At 48.4% G+C, this 21,560-nt stretch overlaps 1 protein-coding gene across 20 annotated transcripts in view; it reads right to left on the bottom strand.

Annotated features, from left to right (window-relative positions):
• Positions 1-21,560, bottom strand: part of CIITA (class II major histocompatibility complex transactivator) — a 60,930-nt gene that overhangs the window by 18,494 nt on the left and 20,876 nt on the right. For 4 of the 20 annotated variants that reach the window (XM_078344763.1, XM_078344758.1, XM_078344765.1 and 1 more), the window contains exons 2-9: positions 10,952-11,437; positions 8,043-8,105; positions 7,772-7,852; positions 4,960-5,004; positions 3,898-4,044; positions 3,289-3,432; positions 2,205-2,369; positions 1,346-1,414 (exon numbers count right to left, since the gene is read on the bottom strand). In XM_078344763.1, the coding sequence (XP_078200889.1) occupies positions 1,346-1,414; positions 2,205-2,369; positions 3,289-3,432; positions 3,898-4,044; positions 4,960-5,004; positions 7,772-7,852; positions 8,043-8,105; positions 10,952-11,437 (1,200 nt within the window). The remainder of the gene's footprint in view (positions 1-1,345; positions 1,415-2,204; positions 2,370-3,288; positions 3,433-3,897; positions 4,045-4,959; positions 5,005-7,771; positions 7,853-8,042; positions 8,106-10,951; positions 11,438-21,560) is intronic. The other 16 variants (XM_078344767.1, XM_078344773.1, XM_078344771.1 and 13 more) reach the window with 11 other exon arrangements.

Genomic DNA, 21,560 nt, shown 5'->3' on the forward strand with positions numbered 1-21,560 from the left:
CTCAACCTCCTGGGCTCAAGCGATCCTCCCAACTCCACCTCCCAAGCAGCTGGGAACACAGACATGTGATGCCATGCCCAGCTAATTTTTTGATTTTTTGTTGTAAAGATGGAGTCTCACTATGTTGCCCCAGCTGGAGTTCAATGATACAATCATAGCCCACTGCAGCCTCAACCTCGCAGGCTCAAGTGATCTTCCTGCCTCAGCCTCCAGAGTAGCACTACAAGTGCCCACTGTCATGCCCAGCTAATTTTTCTTTTTTGTTTTTGTGGAGATAAAGTCTCACTATGCTGCCCAGGCTGGTCTTGAACTCCTGGGCTTGAGCAATCCTTCCACCTTGACCTCCCAAAGTGCTGGGATTACAGGTGGGAGTCACCACATCGGGCCACCATACAGTCTTCATTAACTGCTTCATTCAGTCACCCAGATACTCATTGATTAGTTCACGCATTTCCATACCCATTCATTCATTAACTCGTCCTCTCTCTCATTTATCTGTCCACTCCTTTTAGGCCGTTTCTCTCTCTCTCTATTTTGAGATGGATCTTGCTCTGTTGCCCAGGCTGGAGTGCAGTGGCATGATCTCAGTTCACTGCAACCTCCACTTTCTGGGTTCAAGTGATTTTCCCACCTCAGCCTTCCAAGCAGCTGGGATTACAGGCATGCACCACAAGGTCCAGCTAATTTTTGTATTTTTAGTAGAGATGGGGTTTCACTATGTTGGCCTGGCTGGTCTTGAACTCCTGACCTCAGGTGATCCACCTGCCTTGGCCTCCCCAGGTGCTGGGATTGCAGGCATGAGCCACCTTTTCTCATTCCTTCATTTACTCAGTAATCTTTTTCTTCTCTTGTTCACTACTCACTCACCGTGGGGAGGTCATGGGAGGGAGTGTTAAGAGTTAAGACAGTGGAGCCCACGTGTCTGGGTTCAAATCCCGGCTCTACAACTTGTTGGAGCAATCCTGAGCATGCTATACATCCCACCATGCCTCAGTAGCCTCATCTGGAAAATGGGGATAATATTGGGGTTGTGTGAATCTTTAATGATTTAAGATACCTAACATGCTTAGACAGTATGTGAGAGCAAGCATTTAGTAATTTAGCAATTCTCTATTCATTGGTTTATTCCCACTTTCCATTGCCCACTTCAGGCTTATTGAAGGGCAGCTTTTCCACGAATACTGTGTGAGGGAGTGGTAGAGTGAATGCCGAAGTGATGGCGTGATCAGATAAGTGAGTGAATGAATGAGTGTGTGAGCCAACAAAGAAGGGATGGAATAAGGATCAAGTGAATGAGTGATGTGAAGCCAGATTTGAGTTCCCCAGAACCTGGGGCACCACTCACCAGGCCATTTTGGAAGCTTGTTGGAGCCCTCTCCAGCTGCCTGGCATTGGGTGGGGGACATCTTGTGCTCTGGAGATGGAGAAGCAGGTGCCAGAGTTAGGGTGAGGATTACCCCTGGGGATTCCCCTCCCTCTGGGCCACTCAGTCCTTACAGCCTTCATGGGCTGACTTTCCCAAGATGGAGGTTATAAGATAGAGGCCTGAGGCCATATCCATCCCAAAGATGTCTTTCTTTGGCCAGCTATACTTTAAAAAATTTTACCCACTTTTAAAAAAATCACAGTATCAGGCTGGTAATCCCAGCACTTTGGGAGGCTGAGGCAGGTGGGTCACCTGAGGTCAGGAGTTGGGGACCAGCCTGGCCAACATGGTGAAACTTGTCTCTACTAAAATTACAAAAATTAGCCAAGTGTGGTGGTGCACACCTGTAGTCCCAGCTGCTTGGGAGCCTGGAATTGCTTGAACCTGGAGGGCGGAGGTTGCAGTGAGCTGAGATCGTACCACTGCATTCCACCCTGGGCAACAGAGCGACAGTCCATCTCAACAATAAATAAATAATAAAATAAAAATAAAAATCACAATATCTACGTAAAAAGTCTGGCCACATTGGCTTTTTCTGCTGAGTAAGAAGCAGCTGAAGGTTGGTGGCTTTGTTTGGATGGGATTTGGATTCTCCAGCTGTCCCTTCCCCCACAACCATGCCCCTACTCCCCCGAGACTCTCCCTGTCCTGTCTGACCCCTAAACATGACCTGCCGTCCCTTCAGGCAACTCTGCTCAGGAATCTTATCTGGGACCATTCCTTCCCCAGGGCCTCGATCCTGCTTCCAGTGCCTGTCACGGGCCCCAAGGGTCCTCACCTGTCACGTTTGTTCGGGAGGTCAGGGCAGGTTCAGGCATGCTGGGCAGGTCAGTGGCTGATGGAGCAAAGGGGCTGGTGGAGCCTGGCCGGTCTGGAGATGTCGGGAGGCCGTGGACAATGGGTCCACTGGGAGAAGGTGGTTGACTGGCCTGGGGCACCTCACCTACATGGGAGGTGGAGAGAGGTGTTGAGAACAACCAGGTATTCATTCCAGAAATGCACTCAGGTCATCCCACTCCAAACTGGGCTGTGCAGCTCAGGAAGTCTGGAGAGAGGAGAGGAGAACTTCCAAAGGAGGACATTTCAGGACAGAGCTGAGGAAAGAGCTCTGGAGTTACATCTAGCTCCTGGAACCTTGCTTTTCCCGTCTGTGAAAAGGGCACAATTAGCTCTCAAGCAGCTTAGGACAGGTGCTACTATAGCACTCTTCCTTCTGTGTGGTTAGTGCTCATTTTCCTAGATGTCAGGAACTGCTCCTCTGCTTCTGGGACACCAGTGCCTTTTACTGAAACTATCATGCAACCATGAACGTTTCTGGACTTGAGTGGAAGCATCCTCCTGGCCTCATCCCTGAGAGCCCAAACACAACTTCCTTGGGACAATTCACAACCCCTCAGTGTTGGGGGGCAGTAGGGACCATTTTACTGATTAGGAAACAACACAAATCGGAGAAAGCTATGCAAGGATGCACACCAAACTATTCACATCAGTATACTAAAAGAGTGAGAGAGTCGATTCTCGTAAGCATTGCTTATCATTAGCTTATTGATGAGCATGTATTGATGTTGCAATTTAAAAACACAAATGTTTTAAAAAATAAGGAAAAACTAAGGGTCAGAAGGGGAAAGCAACATATGGAAGGCCACACACCACTCTTGGTCATGCACCCAGACTGCCACAGGAATCTCTGTCCCTCTGCTCTGATTTTTGGGAATGGGGACAGAGAAAGTTGTACCAGGGAGAGAGGATAATGAGAAGGTGCTAGGGCACCACTGCCAAGTGCATGGAGTATGGGGAGGATGAGGTCAGGGAGTAGTCAGGTAGGAGGGAGACGTGGTTGGGGAGCCAGGCCCTATACTTACTGTGGTAGATGAATATACTGGAGACTCCTGTCCCAGCCCCAGAGATTTGCCAGCACCCCTGGGACAGAGTGGATAGGGTGGGGATGAACTGGACAGGTCCCTCAGGGAGATTCAGGCAGCTCAATGAGGAAATGGAGAAAGGCACTGCAAGAGACACAGGCAGCAAGGTGGGATCTTGCATAGCACTTGTGTTTGTAAGTCTGCTTTTGCTTATTTGATTAATGTCTGACTCCCCTAAAGGGCCCTAATTTCCCTAAGAGCAGCAGCTGTGTCTATCCTGCCCTGCTGTCATTCTTAGCACCTAGCAGAGCAGGTGGCACAGAGAAGGGGCTCCGTGAAAAGCTGATGAATAATGAGGTTTGCAGGTGAATGCCCTAATTGGAGAGATTCCCTCCTAAGCGTCACATGGACGTGCTTCCTTCTGAGGCGTGTTCTCCAGTAGGGACTGAGCTGATGGGGGCCCCAAGAATAAAACTGGCTGGGACAGAGGTAAGTGACACTGATAGGGTCAGGGAGGGGGGAGATTCAGTTCCTGGTAGTCTTAGTGTCAACTCCTCATCCACCTCCCAAGAGTGAGAAAGCCCACCCTCTCCAAGCCCCCTAACATACTGGGCATCTGGTGGGTTTCTTCCAGGTGAGTCTGGCTGGAGGCTGGCTCCTGGTTGAACAGAGCAGGCAACAGCAGGCAGGGCAGGGGGGAGGAGTTGCTCACTGGCCCCACCAGAAAACTGCCAGTCACTACAGCGGGGGGCTCAGCTGTGAGAAAGGGGGCTGTGTTAGAGGCCGGTGCTTGGAGGGGACCTTCCTGGGAATGGGGAGGACTCCAGAATAGCATGGATCTCTCTCCTGGCAGAGGAAATGCTTGTCCTTTTCTCAGCCCTGGCTGCAGCTGTGTTGATCAGCAACTGCTCTGTGCCAGGCAGCCCCCTAGTCCTCTCCTTGTGACTTGGCCCTGAGAGCTCTGCTGAGCAGGACCCTAGGGCCTTCACATGAAGAGCTGAGGCGAAAGAGAACTTTGAACAGGCTGTTAGCTCCAGGCCCCTACCACCTCCCACACACAGCTGGAGCCCCTCAGGGGACCCTAAGAGGCCCCGAGCTCTCAGACTCTGCCCAAAGAAGGGCAGGGGCTGCACCATCCCCATCAGACTTGGGCCAGGAGTTCAATCTCTTCCACTTTTTCTTTTTTTGTTTTTTTTGTTTTTTGAGATGGAGTCTCACTGTCACCCAGGCTGAAGTGCAGTGGCGAAATCTCGGCTCACTGCAACCTCCACCTCCCAGGTTCAAGCGATCCTCCCACGTCAGCCACCCAAGCAGCTGGAACTAAAGACACACACCACCACACCCAACTAATTTTTGTATTTTTAGTAGAGATGGTGTTTTGCCATGTTGGCCAGGCTGCTCTTGAACTGACGACCTTGTGATTCACCTGCCTCAGCATCCCAAGTGCTGGGATTACAGGTGTGAGCCAGTGCACCTGGCTCCAATTTCTTCCATCTAATAGGAATATATAAGGTGGGAGGGATTTGTCTCCCTCATCAGATTAGGAACTACTCAAGAACAGGGATCACTTCGCCATCCTGGGTTCCAGTTTATATGAGCACCTAAGAATACCCCAGCTTCCCTACCAAGATATCTGCCCCCTCTCAACCCCAGCCCATCTGCCCTGCTCACCTGGCTTCCAGTGCTTCAGGTCTGCAGGAAGCTCCTCTGGGAAGGCTACAGAGAAAACACGTGGTCAGCTGCCCCAGGCGGAGGGCATCCCAAGCCAGGAGGGGCTCAGGACCCCATCAGGCCATATGGCCTTAACTTCAAGGCTGGGAAGTGGTCTTGGGGGTCCCTTTACCTCCCCTTCCTCTGGCCATTCCAACCCCGGCTCCTTGGCTTGAACCTAAACCCTATCTCAAAGCACCGCAGACAGTGCAGCAGCAGAAGAGGCTGAGTCACAAAGAAGATAGAACATGGGTTTGAGCAGAAAAATGAAAGAAAGCAGCCTGCTTTTGAATCCCGTCCTAGCTGTGTGCCTTTGCAATACAGCTTCTGTTAACCTTTGATCTCACATCTACGAAATGGGGGTGGTGGTTCCTACCTGGCAGGAGTATGTCAGAAATCAGTGAGTATCAAGCACTCTCATCAATAGATTAAAAACCCATGTGTCCCTTAGCGAGGAGTTGCTTAAACAAATGATGGTTACCTAATGAAACACCACCTGGCGTTGAGGGCGAAAGGATGCTGAAGTACACGGGGGAAGTGTAAATTTGCAATTTACATCTGAAATGTATTTTGAAATGTACCAAAAGTATAATGAATGAATGGGTGGATGGTTAGAGGGATAGAGAGATGAATAGAGATGTGATAAAATGAATAGAATCCAATGTTAATTGTAGAATTAAAGTGGTACCTGGCGGGTATACGGAAGTTCATAGAATAATTTCTTCACCTTTATTGTATCTTGAAAACTCTTTTTTTTTTTTGAGACAGAGTCTAGTTCTGTTGCTCATGCTGGAATGCAGTGGTGCAATTTCGGCTCACCGCAACCTCCGCCTCCCAGCTTCAATAGATTCTCCTGCCTCGGTCTCCTAAGTAGCTGGGATTAAAGACGTTCACCACCACGCCTGGATAATTTTTGTATTTTTAGTAGAGATGGGGTTTGGCTACGTTGGCCAAGCTGGTCTCAAACTCTTGACCTCAGGTGATCCGCCTGCCTCAGCCTCCCAAAGTGCTGGGATTACAGATGTGAGCCACTATACCCAGCCAAAAACTTTCATATAAAAATCTTGGGGGAAAATATCTATCAAATGAAAACATGAAGAAGAAAAACAGAAAGAAAGAAAATAAATAAATAAGGTGCTGGAGATGGGACCATGTCTTCTCCCTCAATAATAGGGAATATAACCTCCCAGACATGGGAAATGCAGAAAGCAAAGTGCAGAATAGTGTAAGTAAAATGTGGCGATTAGCATAGAAAAAATAAAACAAAGGAGCTGGCTTTATTTTTGACAGGGCAAACAGGAAGTTGGTCACATACACAGGAGCAAAACTGAGGGACTGTGGAACAGGAGTGGGAGGGAGATTTTTTTCTTTCACTGAATATTCTTTTTGTTGTTATCTGAGACGGAGTTTCACTTTGTCACCCAGTCTCGGGAGCAGTGGTGTGATCTTAGCTCACTGCAACCTCTGCCTCCCAGGTTCAAGTGGTTCTCCTGCCTCAGCCTCCCGAGTAGCTGGGATTACAGGGGCGCGCCACCATACTTAGCTCATTTTTGTATTTTTTTGGTAGAGATGGGGTTTTACCATGTTGGCCAGACTGGTCTTGAACTCCTGACTTCAAGTGATCCACCCCCCCCCTTCAGCCTTCCAAAATGTTGGGATTACAGGTGTGAGCCACTGTGCCCAGCCTTCACTGAATATTCTTTTCACCTTTTAAAATTCTTATACCCTGTGTGCAATTCACCTGTTTAAAAAATAAACAGACAGATACAAGGCTTACACCCATAATAAGTCAAACCCATAATAAGTACTCAGTTAACTGTTATGCCCATGTTACAGATGTTTTCATTCACCAGCTATCTGTTGAGGTGCTACTGTATACCAGGCACTGCACTAGATGCTGGGGTAGGAGTCATGAGCAAGAAAGATGAGGTCCCTGTCCTCACAGTGGGAAAACAGGCATAAAATATGTCCAGATGGTAATGACTGCTAAGCTGTCAGGAAAGACACACACAAGGTGGGAATAACTGAGCTAATCTACATGGAAGGATGGTCAGAGAAGGCTTCCAGGAGGAGGTGACAGTTTAGCCAAGACCAGAAAGATTCAAAGGAGCCAGCCATGGGAGGAACTGGGGGAGGGGCATTCCAGGTAGAGACGACAGCAATTGCCAAGGGCTTGAGGCTTGAAAGGGCACATGGGTTACAGGAGTGGAAAGAAGCCAGTGGTGGCTGCGGTGTGGTAGCTCAGAGTGGGTTTGGAGAGGCAGAAAGCGCCATGCAGGCCTTGTGGCATGCATAGCCATCGGAGGGTTATCAGGGCCATGAAATGATCAGATTTACATTTTAAATCTCCTGTTGGCTTTTTTTTTTTTTTTGTCCACAGGCTGGAGTGCAATGGCATGATCTCGGCTCACTGCAACCTCTGCCTCCCAGATTTAAGTGATTCTCCTGCCGGAGCCTGCTGAGTAGCTGGGACTATAGGCATGTGCCACCACGGCCGCCTAATTTGGCATTTTTAGTAGAGATGGGTTTCTCCATTTTGGTCAGGCTGGTCTTGAACTCTTGACCTCAGGTGATCCATCTGCCTCAGCCTCCCAAAGTGCTAGGATTACAGGCATGAGCCACAGCACCCAGCCCCTCCTGTTGGCTTTTAAAGGGCCTCCCAACCAGATAGGACTTAGAGAGGAAAGCGAGTTGGAACCACAGCAGGCTTTGGAGTCAAGGAAAGGCCAGCTCTCAAGCAAAACTAGATTGGATCAGAGAGGGGCTCACTCACGTCTTTTCTGACTTTTTTTCTGCCCAACTTCTGCCGGCGTTTCCATCCTCTCACTGACTTCATCTGGTCCTATGTGCTCTACTTTGAGAAAAACAGGAGACCAACTTGCACAATCAATGGAAGCCCAAGGTGAGCCTCTATTGTTCCCACCTTGGGGAGAGGGGTCTGGCTGCCCATCGATGAATGGCCAACAGGTATAAAGGCACCCCCCAAGGAACAAGGCAGGAAATTCAGGCTGAGCCATGACCTTCCCACCCCCCAACAAACGTACTGAAAATGTCTTTGTTTGGGTCCTCCAGCTGGGAGTCCTGGAACACATACTGGTCCAGTTCCGCTGCCCAGACAAGGAAAAGTGCAGTCAAACAACAAGATCTCACTGAAGGCCTACTGTGTGCCAGGCCCTGGGTTGGGGACCCTCTGGGCCTGGCACACAGTGGGGGCTCAAGAAATGTTTGTTGAATGAATAAATGATCAAACAAATGAAGGAACCCTGATGCTTCAGGGGTTCTTAATCTAATTGAAAGAGTGAGGTATGTATCCATGAAAACTTATCCACTGCTACAAAGAAGAGCAAGGCAAGGTGGTAGAGTTGCCGTGGGATTTGAGTTCAAATTCCATCTCTACTCTCCACTAGCCCTACTAGCTGTGCAATCCTGGCCTAGTTACTTAAGCACTCTGGGCCCCCATTTCCTCATCTGTATAAGGTGAATAAATAATGCCTACTACCCATGATGAATAGAGGTTCTGCATCTAGAGCATCCACCACAGTAGCTGGTATACAGTAGGCACTCAATAAATAGTGCTAACTATATAAAGGTGTACATGGCTTTGAGCCCTTGGAATACAGGCATCATGACACAAGGTAAGAGAAAAAAGTGTATAGTGGGATGGGGCAATCAGGGAAGGCTTCCTGGAGGAAAGGATCCTGGAGTCAGACATTGAAAGATGGGGCAGAGTCTGGGAGAAGGAGAATGTGGATAGCTTTCTGGGTCATAGTGACAGAATGAAGAAAGATGTTCAGAATATGTTTAGAAAACCCTCAGAGATAGGTGATGGCAGTAGAAGTTTCATGTTAGGGAAAGTTAGGACTTGGTTTCATAAGCAATGGGGAGCCATAGAAGACTTTTGAGCTGAGGAATGGAATGATGGCCATAATGAAGGTGATGGAAACTAAGACGATGATAATGATGGCTTGACAATGGTGATGGTGGTTGTGGGGTAGTAACTAACGTTTACTTAATGCTTACTCTGCAAATTCCTTTTCTAAATGCTTTACACATTGTAACTTACTCAGTCTTACAACCATCCCATGATGGTGGATGTGATTTGTTATCTCCAGCTTACACATTTGGAAGCTAAGGTCATATTTCAGGATGCTGCAAAAGAATACTTTCCCAGGCCTGGGCTTCACCTTCTAGAAGCAGAGAGAACACCCACAGACCTCAGGAGCAGACTTGGGTGATGCTGCCTGTTATGGTTTGAATGTTTGTCTTCTCCAAAACTCACATATAAGTGTAATCTCCTATGTGGTAACATTGAGAGGTGGGACCTTTAAGAAGTGACTGGGGCTCTTCCCTCATGAATGGGTTAATCTGTTCATGAATTAGTGAATAAAGAAGTTAATAAATTAGTGGGTTGTCATGGGAGTGAGACTAGTGGTTTTATGAGAAGAGGAAGAGAGACTCTCACACTGAAACCTTTTGCCTCGCGATGCCCTGCACTGCCTTGGGACTCTGCAGAGAGTCTCTTAACAGCAAGAAGGCCCTCACCAGATGCCACCCCTAACCTTGGACTTCTCAGCCTCCAGAACCATTAAGAGATAATTGTTTTCTTTATAAATCACTCAGTATCAGTATGTTGTTCTAAGCAACAGAAACTGGACTGCCTCATCTACTTGCCTCAGCTACTTGCTTAGGCAGCTTCCACTGTCTATGGAGATGCCCCTAAGAAAAAGACAAAAACCCAAATCCTAAGACGTGACCAGATCCTTCATGACTGCCTCCAGTTGTGAAGAAATGTGATTGTCCTCTGCCCAATCACTCCTCCTTCTCCCATGTAAATTCCCAGGAAAGGAAGGAAGCAGTCAGACGGCTCTCAGTTCTGTAATTTCAGAAACATGAACAATTACCAGTTTCCTCCATTTTCTTCTTTTGTATGATGTTCAGTAAACTGTGCCCTAGGGAAAAATTGGCCACATTTGCATCGGGCACAGGGCTGCTGAATGATGCGGTTCCTGGGTTGCCAGGAAGAGCACCACTAAGAATCGTTTTGCAGGTTGTTCACTGTGCCCTAGCCAAAAGGGAAAATGGGGGCAGGAATACAGCTTGCACTTTGCTAGCCAAGCAGTTATTTACTGGTAGGGACTGCATCCTCCAGAAAAGGGGAACGATTTTCTAATTCAACACTGGCTCCGTATCAGATGGTGGTGATGCTGGTGGGAAGGGATTCTCTGTCCCACTTCCCTTCCCCAGAAAATACGCCACTAGCAGAAACACCACCACCACCTCTCCCCGAGAGTTCTGGCCTTGTCTGAAAGCTGCACATTAGCTTCTCTGCTTAAGCCTTAGCAAACCTTCCAACCCCAGACACTTTCTTTTTTTGTAGTTAAAAATGGAGACTTTGAAATGAGAAAGATCTAGGTTAGAATTTCAGATCTGAACATTACTCTCTCTGATGCAACCTGGGTTAGGTTGTTTCACCTCTCTAAACCTCAATTTCCTCATTTGTAAAAGACAGAAACTAATAATATGCATTTCCTTTGTTGTAAGGATTCCAGATGATAATGTATGGACAGAAATCAACATGCTATGAGTATCCAGTAAATGCTAGTTATTACAAATACTAGGGTAGCTTGGCTAAGGAGCTGGGAGGAAAAGGGACAGAGGTGTATGGTATGAGCTTTGTAGAAAGGATGGACAGAAGAGCAAGAAACAGAAATGGGCATAGAAATGGAGGTGGAGAATATATACATGAAATTTTGTTTGCCTAGTGGTCATTAGTTAAGGGGCCTATTTCCCCCACTGGCCTCCATCTCCCGCCTCTTCGAGCCTTTACTGTGTATCTTTCTTGCCATGATTTTCATGGGAGGGGCCTGCCATTCCCATGTTATCACTTGTGAGATTGACAAGTGATAACAACTCTTTCCCTTGACTATTCTTTTCCAGGCTCATGTTTCCTCACCGATACTGGCATAAGCCTCCCTGGTCTCTTCATCCCCTTCCATGTAGCGCATCAGCCTGCTGAGCTGGTCACAGTTGATGGTGTCCGTGTCAGGTTCTGAGAGGAAAAGTCCCTTGGATGAAGCAGGAAATTTCTGGGAAGAGGGCTGGTGGGGAAGGAGGGAGAGGCAGGGTAGGGCTGGCAGATCAACCTCATCTTCAGCAAGCGGTCCGTAGACGCGAGAGCTGTCCTTGGTGCTGACGGGAGCACAGGAGTGGGAACTTCCCCTGATTGCCATCTCTACAGCAAGCTGAGGGGTGGGGGATACAGGGAGAGGCCAGAGGGAAGAGGGCCCACCTGATTGAAGCTCAGTCTCCTCTTCTCCAGCCAGGTCCATTGGGTCATGTAAGTGGTAGAGGTGCAGGGGGTCAGCATTGCTGTTGAGAAGTTCCAGGTAACTGCTGCCTTCTAGGGGTCCCAACTCCATGGTGGCACACTGTGTGCTGCCTGGGAGGGAAGACACGCTCAGTCACCTGCCAGGGTGTGGAAAGAGGTGGAAGATTGACACCTACAGCAACTCCCAGCTGGTGAAGGCTGGGGATGCAAGGAGTGAATAAAAGTGCTCATTCAGCACTTCTTACATGCTCAGGGTGGTGGATAGAGGAAGCCACATTCCCTTCCTCCAAGGAACTTACAACCACATGAGAAGATACCAGGAGGTAGAAAAGGGAACTGGGAAGTGTGGATTCCATCAATCTCACACCAGAGAGTCAGGAGACCTGTCCCACATTTGGCACTGCCATGAATGGTAACTGCTAAGATTTATAAAGCACTTACTATATGCCAGGCATGAGCTGGCACATTTAATCCTCATATCAGCAACCATGTAAGGAAGGTACTGTTGTTATCCTCACGTTGCATATGAGAAAACAGAGGCTGAGAGAGGTGAAGTGATTTATGTAAGGAAACCCATATCCTACTGGAACCAGGATTTGAACCCAGAGAGTCCAGCTAAAGGCCCTGCATTTAACTGCAGTGCTCTACTGCCTTGGGTGGCCTTGAGTGAGTCTCTTCTCTTTTCTGTGCCTAAGTTTCCTAATATGTAAACTGAAGGAGTCTGAGTAGATTCTAAGATTTCCTCATCATCATTTGTTGAAGGGTGTATTAAATAGTTTTTATGCTATTTCATTTAATCTTTTTTTTTTTTTTTTGAGATGGAGTCTCACTGTTATCCAGGCTGGAGTGCAATGGCACAATCTCGGCTCCCCGCAACCTCCACCTCCTGGGTTCAAGCAATTCTCCTGCCTCAGCCTCTCGAGTAGCTAGGACTACAGGTACGCACCACCATGCCCAGCTAATTTTTGTATTTTTAGTAGAGACAGGGTTTCACCTTGTTGACCAGGATGGTCTCGATCTCTTGACCTCATGATCCACCCGCCTCGGCCTCCCAAAGTGCTGGGATTAAAGGTGTGAGCCACCCTGCCCAGCCTTCATTTAATCTTTAAACAATCCCTTAAATACTTAAATATCCTGACACGATCATTACACATTCCATGAATGTAATAAATACTCACATGTACCCCATAAATATGTATAATATTATGTATTAATAAAAGAAAATAAAAACCCCAGATATATCTACACAAAAACACATACATGAATGGTCATAGAAGCATAACTCATAATAGCCAAAATATGAAAAAAACCCAAATATCTATCAAAAAATGAATGGATAAACAAAATATTGCTTATTTATGAAATAAAATATTCCACCACTAAAGGGAGAAAGCATTGATACATGCTACAATGTGGATGAAATGCCAACTGAAGAAGCCAGACACAAGGGTCACATAATATATGATTCTATTTGAAATGTCCAGATTTGGCAAATCCATAGAGACAGAAAGTAGAAGGGGTGGGGCATGGTGGCTCATGCCTGAAATCCCAGCACTTTGGGAGGCTGAGACAGTGAGCCCAGGTGTTCAAGACCAGCATGGACAACATAGCAAGATCCTATCTCTATTATTATTGTTTTTTAAAAAGGAAGAATATTAGTGGTTGCCTAGGGCATGGCAGAGAGCAGTTTTAGAAGAAAACGGGGAACAACTGCTGATGAGTTGTTTCTTTGAGGGGTGATGAAATGTTCTAAAATTGACTGTGAGGATAGGAGATGGTTGCACAATTCTGTAAATATTCCAAAAAGATCATTGAACTGTATTTTTCTTTTTGAGATGGAGTCTCTGTCACCTAGGCTGGAGTGCAGTGGTACGATCTTGGCTCACTGCAACCTCCCTCTCCTGGGTTCAAGCGATTCTCTTGCCTCAGTCTCCTGAGTAGCTGGGACTACAGGTTCCCACAACCATGCCCAGCTAATTTTTGTATTTTTAGTAGAAATGGGATTTTACCATGTTGGCCAGGCTGGTCTTGAACTCCTGACCTCGGGTGATCCTCCCATTTCAGCACTCCCAAAGTGCTGGGATTACAGATGTGAGCCACTGCACCCAGGCCCTTAATTCTATCTGCAAAGACCCTTTTTCCAAATAAAGTCACACTGACAGGTTCCAGGGATTTGATATGGACATATCTTTTGGGGAGTCCACCTTTCAACACACCACACATGGCATGCAGATGAAGGCCAAAAGGAAACAAAGGGAACTTCCTGGAGGAGGTAAGAGGAGAGCTGGCCCTGAAGCTGGAGGACCCGAGGGAGCCTGCTACTGCCCTATCCTGGGCCCAGAAGAGAATGAATTGAAGGTTAAGCTCATGAGAGAAAACACGTGCAACTTGTCACCCCATTCCAGAGACTCCTTTTCCTTTTTTTGTTTTTTGTTTTTTTGAGACAGAGTCTCATTCTATCACCCAAGCTGGAGTGCAGTGGTGCAATCTCGGCTCACTGCAGCCTCCACCTCCCAGGTTCAAGTGATTCTCCTGCCTCCACCTCCTGAGTAGCTGTGATTACAGGCACCCACCACCACACCCGGCCCAGAGACTCATTTTCTTGCACTTATCCACAGCTCTCACTGCTTATGGAGGGGCTCAGCACAGACCCCGGAGGTCAGAGAGAATGATCTTTCCAGTCCAACCTGGGGCACTGACAGGGGCTGCTTGTTCATGATGACTGAGTAGGGTCTGCAGGAACCCAAACATAACCGGCTTGCAGCGAGGTCCCAGCCAGCCGTGACTGGAGGAAGCAGAACTGAAAGATGGGGCCACCACCCTTTTCCGGAAGTGGGGCCAAGGCTGGGAGGTGGGGGTGGGGTGAGGTGGGATGCTCCACCCCTCCCAGCACCTTGTTCTGGGACACGGGCACACAACTGACTGTTCTCTCAGAGCAGTGAGAGAAGACTCCCTTGCCCCCACTCCTGCCAGCTGCCTGCCTCCCATTCCACCCGTGGTCTTTATGGAGAACCTACATGGCAGCAATCTACCTCCTCTTTGAGGTAGTGTGATCACCTGACAAGAGCTCCAGAGTGACCCTAGCAACTCTGAATGAGTTGTGTGATTTCAGACTTTGGGCAAGTTACCCTAACTCAGTTTTCTGACAGGGCACCAGCTCTGCCAGGGACCTTTAAGCTTGGTCTCTTTCCTTCACTCTATAGATGACAAGACTGAGACCCTGGGAAGGACATGACTTCCACAAGACCCCATGGTCTGTCGGTGGCTGACCTTGCACCTGCTCTCCCCTGCCCCTGTGAGATGCAGGCCATATCACAGATGCGGCATGGTGGGAGGGACTGTAGGGAGGAGACTGGAGACATTTAGCCCACCCTCACTTATTGACAATCTCTTCTTCAAGATCTAATGACATTGCCATGTGATTAAGCCTTCAGTCAGAGAAATACATTGAGAAGGGAAAGAAGGCAAGTATCGTGAGCTTTAGGGTGAAATTGACCAACTCTGAGACTACCCTTACCTACCAACGCACTGCAACGTGGGCAAGTTCATTTTTTAGACCACTTGGAGCCTCAGTTTCCTTATCTGTAAAATGGGAATAATGATAATTGACAACCCATAAGAATTAGGGGAGTTAAGTCACATGGAGCCCTTAGAAAGGGGACTGGCGATCAGTAAGAGCTGAATGAAGAGTAGCTTAAGGCAGCACAAAACTTCTGCATGGTGAGGATGATATCTGTGATGGCCATGGTTATTATTAGTTCGCTTCCTACCTCTGTGAGTGACAAAGGGACCCTTTCCCTTCCATTTCCTCCTAGGTCAAACTTTGTGAAGCCAAGCTTTCTGTTCTTTTGCATAAGGGGACCCACAGACTTCTTTGGAAGAAGAAAGCCCTCCGCAGGCTGGGCATGGTAGCTGACATATGTAGAAACTCCAGCACTTTGGGAGTCCGAGGCAGGAGAATCACTTGAGTCCAGGAGTTTGAGACCAGCTTGGGCAACATGGCAAAACCCTATCTCTATAAATAACACAAAAATGAGCCAGCTGTGGTGGCATGTGCCTATAATTCCAGTTACTTGGGAGACTAAGCTGGAAGGATCGCTTGAGCCCAGGAGGTTGAGGCTACACTCCAGCCTGGGTGATAGAGCCAGACTGTGTCAAAAAAACAAAAACAAAAACAAAAACTGCAGCCTACAGCACAGCCAGCAGGAGAGCTTGGATGATCTGGCCACACACCCCATCACCAACACAGAGAAGTTGCCTGGGCAGAAAGTCACCAGAGGGCCTACGATCTGTGTCACTGGCTCAACCTGGACAAGAGGAAACCCACTCCTGGAAGTCCCCAGTACACATTTCGGCGCCCCTCTTCCTGCTTCCTTAAGACTGAAGGTAGTACTTCCTGTACCTTAAGTACTTCCTCTTGGATGAGCAGGGATTTGCAGCTCACAATGGACTTCTGCCTCTCTCCCCATCTGAGTTCCCACAGAGCTCTGAGGAGAAGGCAGGGTAGAGTGTTATGCCCATTTCACCTTGGAGGAGGTTCATATACCGCAGTGAAATGGCTTGTTCAAGGTCATGTGGTTTAGGAGCTTGAGTCGGAATCCTGGCTGTGATGTCTTAGCCAAGTCGCTTGACCTCTCTGAGCATCAGTTTCCCCAACATTAGATCTGGAGAATGAAGATCGCCTTGCAGCTCAGCACTTTGGGAGGCTGAGGCAGTGGGATCACTTGAGGTCAGGAGATCAACACCAGGTTGGGTAACATGATGAAATCCCATCTCTCCTAAAAATACAAAAATTAGCTGGGCATGGTGTACGCTCCTGTAATCCCAGCAACTTGGGAGGCTGAGGCAGAAGAATCACTTGAACCTGGGAGGCGGAGGCTGCAGTGAGCCAAGATCATGTCACTGCACTCCAGCCTGGGTGATGGAGTAAGACACCGTCTCAAACAAACAAAATGATTGCCCAACAGGATCATCTGAAAGCCAAGGGGACTTCTGTGTGGCATGCCAGCTACGTAAGAAGCGCACAGTCAAAGGAAGCTCATTACATTAGGGGGTGTCAAAGCTAAGACTCAGGCCCGAGACTCTAGGTTTCCCCACAACACCATAGCTGCCTTCCAGTCACACCAAGATCTGCTTGGATCTTGGCCTGGGACCTTCCTCTATCCCCAGAGCCAAGTTTCCTACGCCTATAGATGCTTAGGAGGTGCTTCAAAGGCCCCTTCATTTCACTCTTTCTCCAACCTGCAATACCAGAGGAGGGTAGAGGAAAAAGATGGTCCTGATCATCCTATGGCAAGAGAGAGAGAGCCCTTCGGTTACCCCCCAGCCCAGGGAGGGCAGGGACCGCATCCCTCTAGCTTACCTCCTCTCAGCCCTCAGCATGTTTCTGCACATGGCAGGCTCTCTCCATCCCCGGCAATGATAATGAACTAGAATTCACAGTGCCCAGCAAGTGCCGGGCAGCAAATGACGTGACTTACAAACATTACCCCATTTGGTCTAACTTACACATCAGCTATTTGTATTCCTATTTTTTTTCAGACGAAGAGACAGGCTCAGAGAGATGAGTGAGCTGAGATTTGAACCAAACTACCCGACTCCAAAGCCTCAGCCCACTCGATAGCCTTTTTGCCTTTTTGAATTGCTCTTGGTCTCCCCCGCCACCCTGGGGAGGTGCCCTCACTCAGGGAGGGAAGGTGTAGTGGCAAGACAATTTCTCCTTTTGAACAGCCATCTGGGGGCAGGGCAGAGTTGCGGTCTGTGTCTTCTTGGTAAACGGGAAGTATTTTTAGAAGGTCCTCTTTGAAACTGTTTCCTCCAGGGCCACCACCTTCCACATCTAACTTGAGAAAATGTTCCTTATCTTTTGGCACCAAAAGTCCTCTTTGGGGTTTGTTTTCATCCCCACTTCACACTGCATGCAGGACTTGAAAGACCAAGTATTAATACTAAACAGGTATCTGACATAACAATTCATTTCTCTCTCCCCCGAGGAAAATCAAGGGTTGCCAGAGTGTTCTAACTCAGACTGAAGCGACCTGAAATCAGTAGATGCAGCTCTTCTGTGTGCTGCATGATGCCCCGTCTCAGCTGGTGGGAAATGATTGGGAGCTTCGATGATGAGCTTTGGGGTGAAATTTGCTGACTTTGAGACTACCCCTACCAAACAACACACTACACTCTGAGCAACTTCTTTTTTTTTTCTTTTTTTGAGACAGAGTCTTACTCTGTCATCGAGGCTGGAGTACAATGGTGCAATCTCGGCTCACTGCAAACTCCACCTCCCATGTTCAAGCAATTCTCCTGCCTCAGCCTCCCAAGTAGCTGGGATTACAGGTGCCCATCACTGCACCCAGCTAATTTTTGTATTTTTAGTAGCGATGGGGTTCTGCCATGTTGTCCAGGCTGGTCTTGAACTCCCGACCTCCGGTGATCCCCCACCTCAGCCCCAAAGTGGTGGGATTACAGGCGTGAGCCACCATGCCCGGCCACGAGTTCATTTCTTAAACCAGTTAGAGCCTCAGTTACCTCATCTGTAAAATAGGAATAATGATAATTGGCAACTCATAAGAATTAGGGGAGTTAAGTCGCATGGAGCCCTTAGAAAAGGGACTGGTGATCAGTAAGTGCTGAATGACGAGTAGCTTACAGCAGCACAAAACTTCTGCATGATGAGGACGATATGTGTGATGGCCGTCATTATTATTAGGTGCTTCTTACCTCCGTGAGAGTGACAAGGAAAGAGTTCTTCGTGTCTGGGGCTGTGCTGGATGCCTTGCATTTACTATTCTCTTTCAACTGCTGATGGCAACTCTGGGAGATTGGTATGATTATACCCATTTTACAGATGCAGCCACTGAGATCACGTCCAGTTCATTAAATGCTTTCTTCCCAGAGGAGGGGAGTCTATCTTTGAGGGTGTAAGGAAGCACTGCCAGGGAGAAGGAGGCTCTTTTGCTACCCCTAAAAGCCTCCAGCACTGCTCTGAACTGTGATTAAAGAGCATGAGAAGGAGGCCGGGGGTGGAGGCTCATGCCTGTAATCCCAGCAGTTTGGGAGGCCGAGGTGGGCAGATTACTTGAGGTCAGAAGCTCAAGACCAGCCTGCTAATATAGTTAAACCTCATCTCTACAAAAATACAAAAATTAGCCAGGCGTGGTGGCGGGTGCCTGTAATCCCAGCTACTCGGGAGGCTGAGCAGGAAAATTGCTTGAACCTCATCTGTGGAGGTGGAGGATGCAGTGAGCCAAGATCACGCCACTGCACTCCAGTCTGGGTGACAGAGTGAGACTCTGTCTCAAAAAAAAAAGAGAGAAGGCATATCTCCCCTCAGGAGACCATGAACTTCTCCTGAGGAGGAATTGGAAGACCTCTGAACTGTGTGCCTAGAGACACGGTTTGAGTTTCTGCTCTGCCTTTGATCCTGAGTACACTACCTTAGCCCTCTGAGCTTCCATTTCAGTGAGTGTGGGAGCCCCTTCAGTTGGGTCGTTTTGAGATTCTGATTCCTCGTTGTCTGGCAGTCTTTCCTTCTCCTTTGCCTTTCCCCCAACCATACCATCCTGCTCTCCAACCTCATGACAAGCTGATTCCGGGGGCCAGATGGTGGTGGGAAGCCAGGAGCCTAGGAATGCCTATCTACCATGACCAGACCCCAAACAGCTTCTTTGCAGAGGTAATAGTTGAAATGAGTTCCCCTTTTCCTCATGCACCCTGTAGTCCTCCAGATAAACTCTAAGAAACATGTCTCACTTTTCCCCTGGAAAGCTGTAAAACAATGACTTGCTGAGCACCCCATAAGAAAGTCACTGAGCTCAGTTCCTTAGGGGCCCCGAAGAAGTTTACCACACAGTCCCTGCCAAGAGGCTTGCAATGTAGACCCAGATGACATTTTAGGGGAGAGATACTGTACTATAATACTGTCACCTTCCCATCTGAGCTGGCACCAGAGCTGGGAAGGTGCACTCAACACCCTGGATGCTGCAACCTCAGTGCTTCCAGATCCTTCTCTGTGTGGTACTGGCCTGTTTGGGTACCAGGGCAGTCCCCTCCAAGACCCTCTGTAGAAGAGGACCTCCCTGTGTACCTCGATTCCATTGCAGGACAGGACAGAATTGGATCCTGCCTCCCCCTGCCCAATCACCCATCCCACTCAAGCCATCATCTTTCCAGCAGGTCAGAGCTAGAAGGGACCTGCAAGGAGGCTTCAAGCCAAGGGTGGTGGCTTACAGCTATAATCCCAGCACTTTGGGAGGCTGAGGCAGGTGGATTACCTGAGATCAGGAGTTCGAGACCAGCCTGGCCAACACAGTGAAACCCTATCTCTACTAAAAATACCAAAATCAGCTGGTGTGGTGGCATGCACCTGTAATCCCAGCTACACGGGAGGTTGAGGCAGTAGAATCACTTGAACCTGGGAGGTGGAGGTTGCAGTGAGTTAAGATCAAATGCAGTCTGGGTGACAGAGTGAGACTCTGTCTCAATAGAAACTGGATGAGCTCTATAAGAGCTCCAGATCTTCCTGATGAGCAAAGTGACACACATGCACCTTAAAAAGCAACACATGGCTGGGATTGCAGGTGTGTGCCACCATGCCAAGCTAATTTTTGTTTTTAGTAGAGACAAGGTTTTGCCACATTGGCCAGGGTGGTCTTGAACTCCTGACCTCAGGTGATCCATCTGCCTCGGCCTCCCAAACTTCTGGGATTACAAGTATGAGCCACGGCACCCAGTGGAAAACATGTTTTATAAGAGCACACACAAACAGAAGAATACACCTGAAATGCATTAGAATGGGTACCCAGAACGGGAAGTAGGGACATTAATGAAGAGTGATCCCTCAGGTGAATCAAAGATCATAATGTACTGTGAACTGGGGTGGGCTAGGCAGTTAATCAAAAGTTTAAAGGCCCAAGAGTTGAAAAGAAAAGAAACAGGAGGGTTCATGGGGTAGCGTTGGTACCTCTGTGGCTCACCAACCACAGGGCCTGCCCAGAGCCTGGAACCTAGAAATGCTCACAAAGAAACAAACCTCTGCTCTTGCCACCCTATAGGCTGTCTGGGGATGGCTTGACTTGTGCCCAAGAGCCCACAGTCCTGGGGAAGAGATAAGAACACGCTGGACATGAGCAGGATGGGGGAGGAGATGGACGTAGAGGAGGAAGCCCCTCGCTCTCCAGCCTGCTGTTGGCCAACCAAGTGTAGGTATCCCAGGAAAATGAGACAGAGAGAAGACTTAGAGAAACGACTGGTCTCACTCAAGACTTTTACTTCCGGGAGTGGCATGAGGAGGTCATAGGAGACAGGAAACTGAGGCGTGTAGCAACACTCCAGGGCTTATGGGCCTGGAAAAGATGCAGGATCTGATCATTTGTCCTCACGGCAGGGAGACTGGAAGACATGTGTGCATGTGTGTACATGCATGTGTGGGCATGTATATGTGTGTAATGGGGGCAGGAGGTCAGATGGGCTTCATGTCAGGAGAGGTCTGGAAATATTGCTCTTGGTTGGGTCTGAATCCCCCCTCTGACCTGCAGGCTTCTCACATGTGCTACAGGGCTTGGCTTCAAAGTCAAAAGTTGAATCTGGTTGGTAGGCCTACTTGTTTTGTTTCCTAAGCCAATGTGTGTGTGTGTGTGTGTGTGTGTGTGTGAATTACCATCACACACAATTGTTACCAGAGACCCCACTACTCCCTATTGCCTTTCACCTGGACACATTTCACATCATTATGTTCTCTTTGGCACTTGGATTTGCTATCCTTGGAGGGGCTTGGAGGCCCTTGCAGGTCCCTTCTAGCTCTGACCTGCTGGAAAGATGATAGCTTGGGAGGGATGGGTGATTGGGGCAGGGAGAAGCAGGATTCAATTCTGTCCTGTCCTGCAGTGGAATTGAGGTGCACAGGAGGGTCTTGTTCTACAGAGGGTTTTGGAGGGGGCTGGCCCTGGGTATGCAAACAGGCCAGTTCCACACAGAGAAGGGGCAGAAAGCACTGAGGTTGCCACATCTGGGGTGTTGGGTACACCTTCCCAGCTCTGCTGTCAGCTCAGATAGAAAGGTGATTAAGAGGTAAGCTGTCTGAGCTCACGCCTGTAATCCCACCACTTTGAGAGGCAGAGGCGGGAGAATGACTTGAGACCAGGAGTTTGATAAAAGCCTGGGCAACATAGTGAAACCCCATCTATTCAGAAATAAAAGATACAAAAAATGAGCTGAGTGTGGTGGAGTGCCCTTG

The sequence above is a fragment of the Callithrix jacchus genome, chromosome 12 (assembly GCF_049354715.1).
Source record: "Callithrix jacchus isolate 240 chromosome 12, calJac240_pri, whole genome shotgun sequence".
Taxonomy (NCBI): Eukaryota; Metazoa; Chordata; class Mammalia; order Primates; family Cebidae; genus Callithrix; species Callithrix jacchus.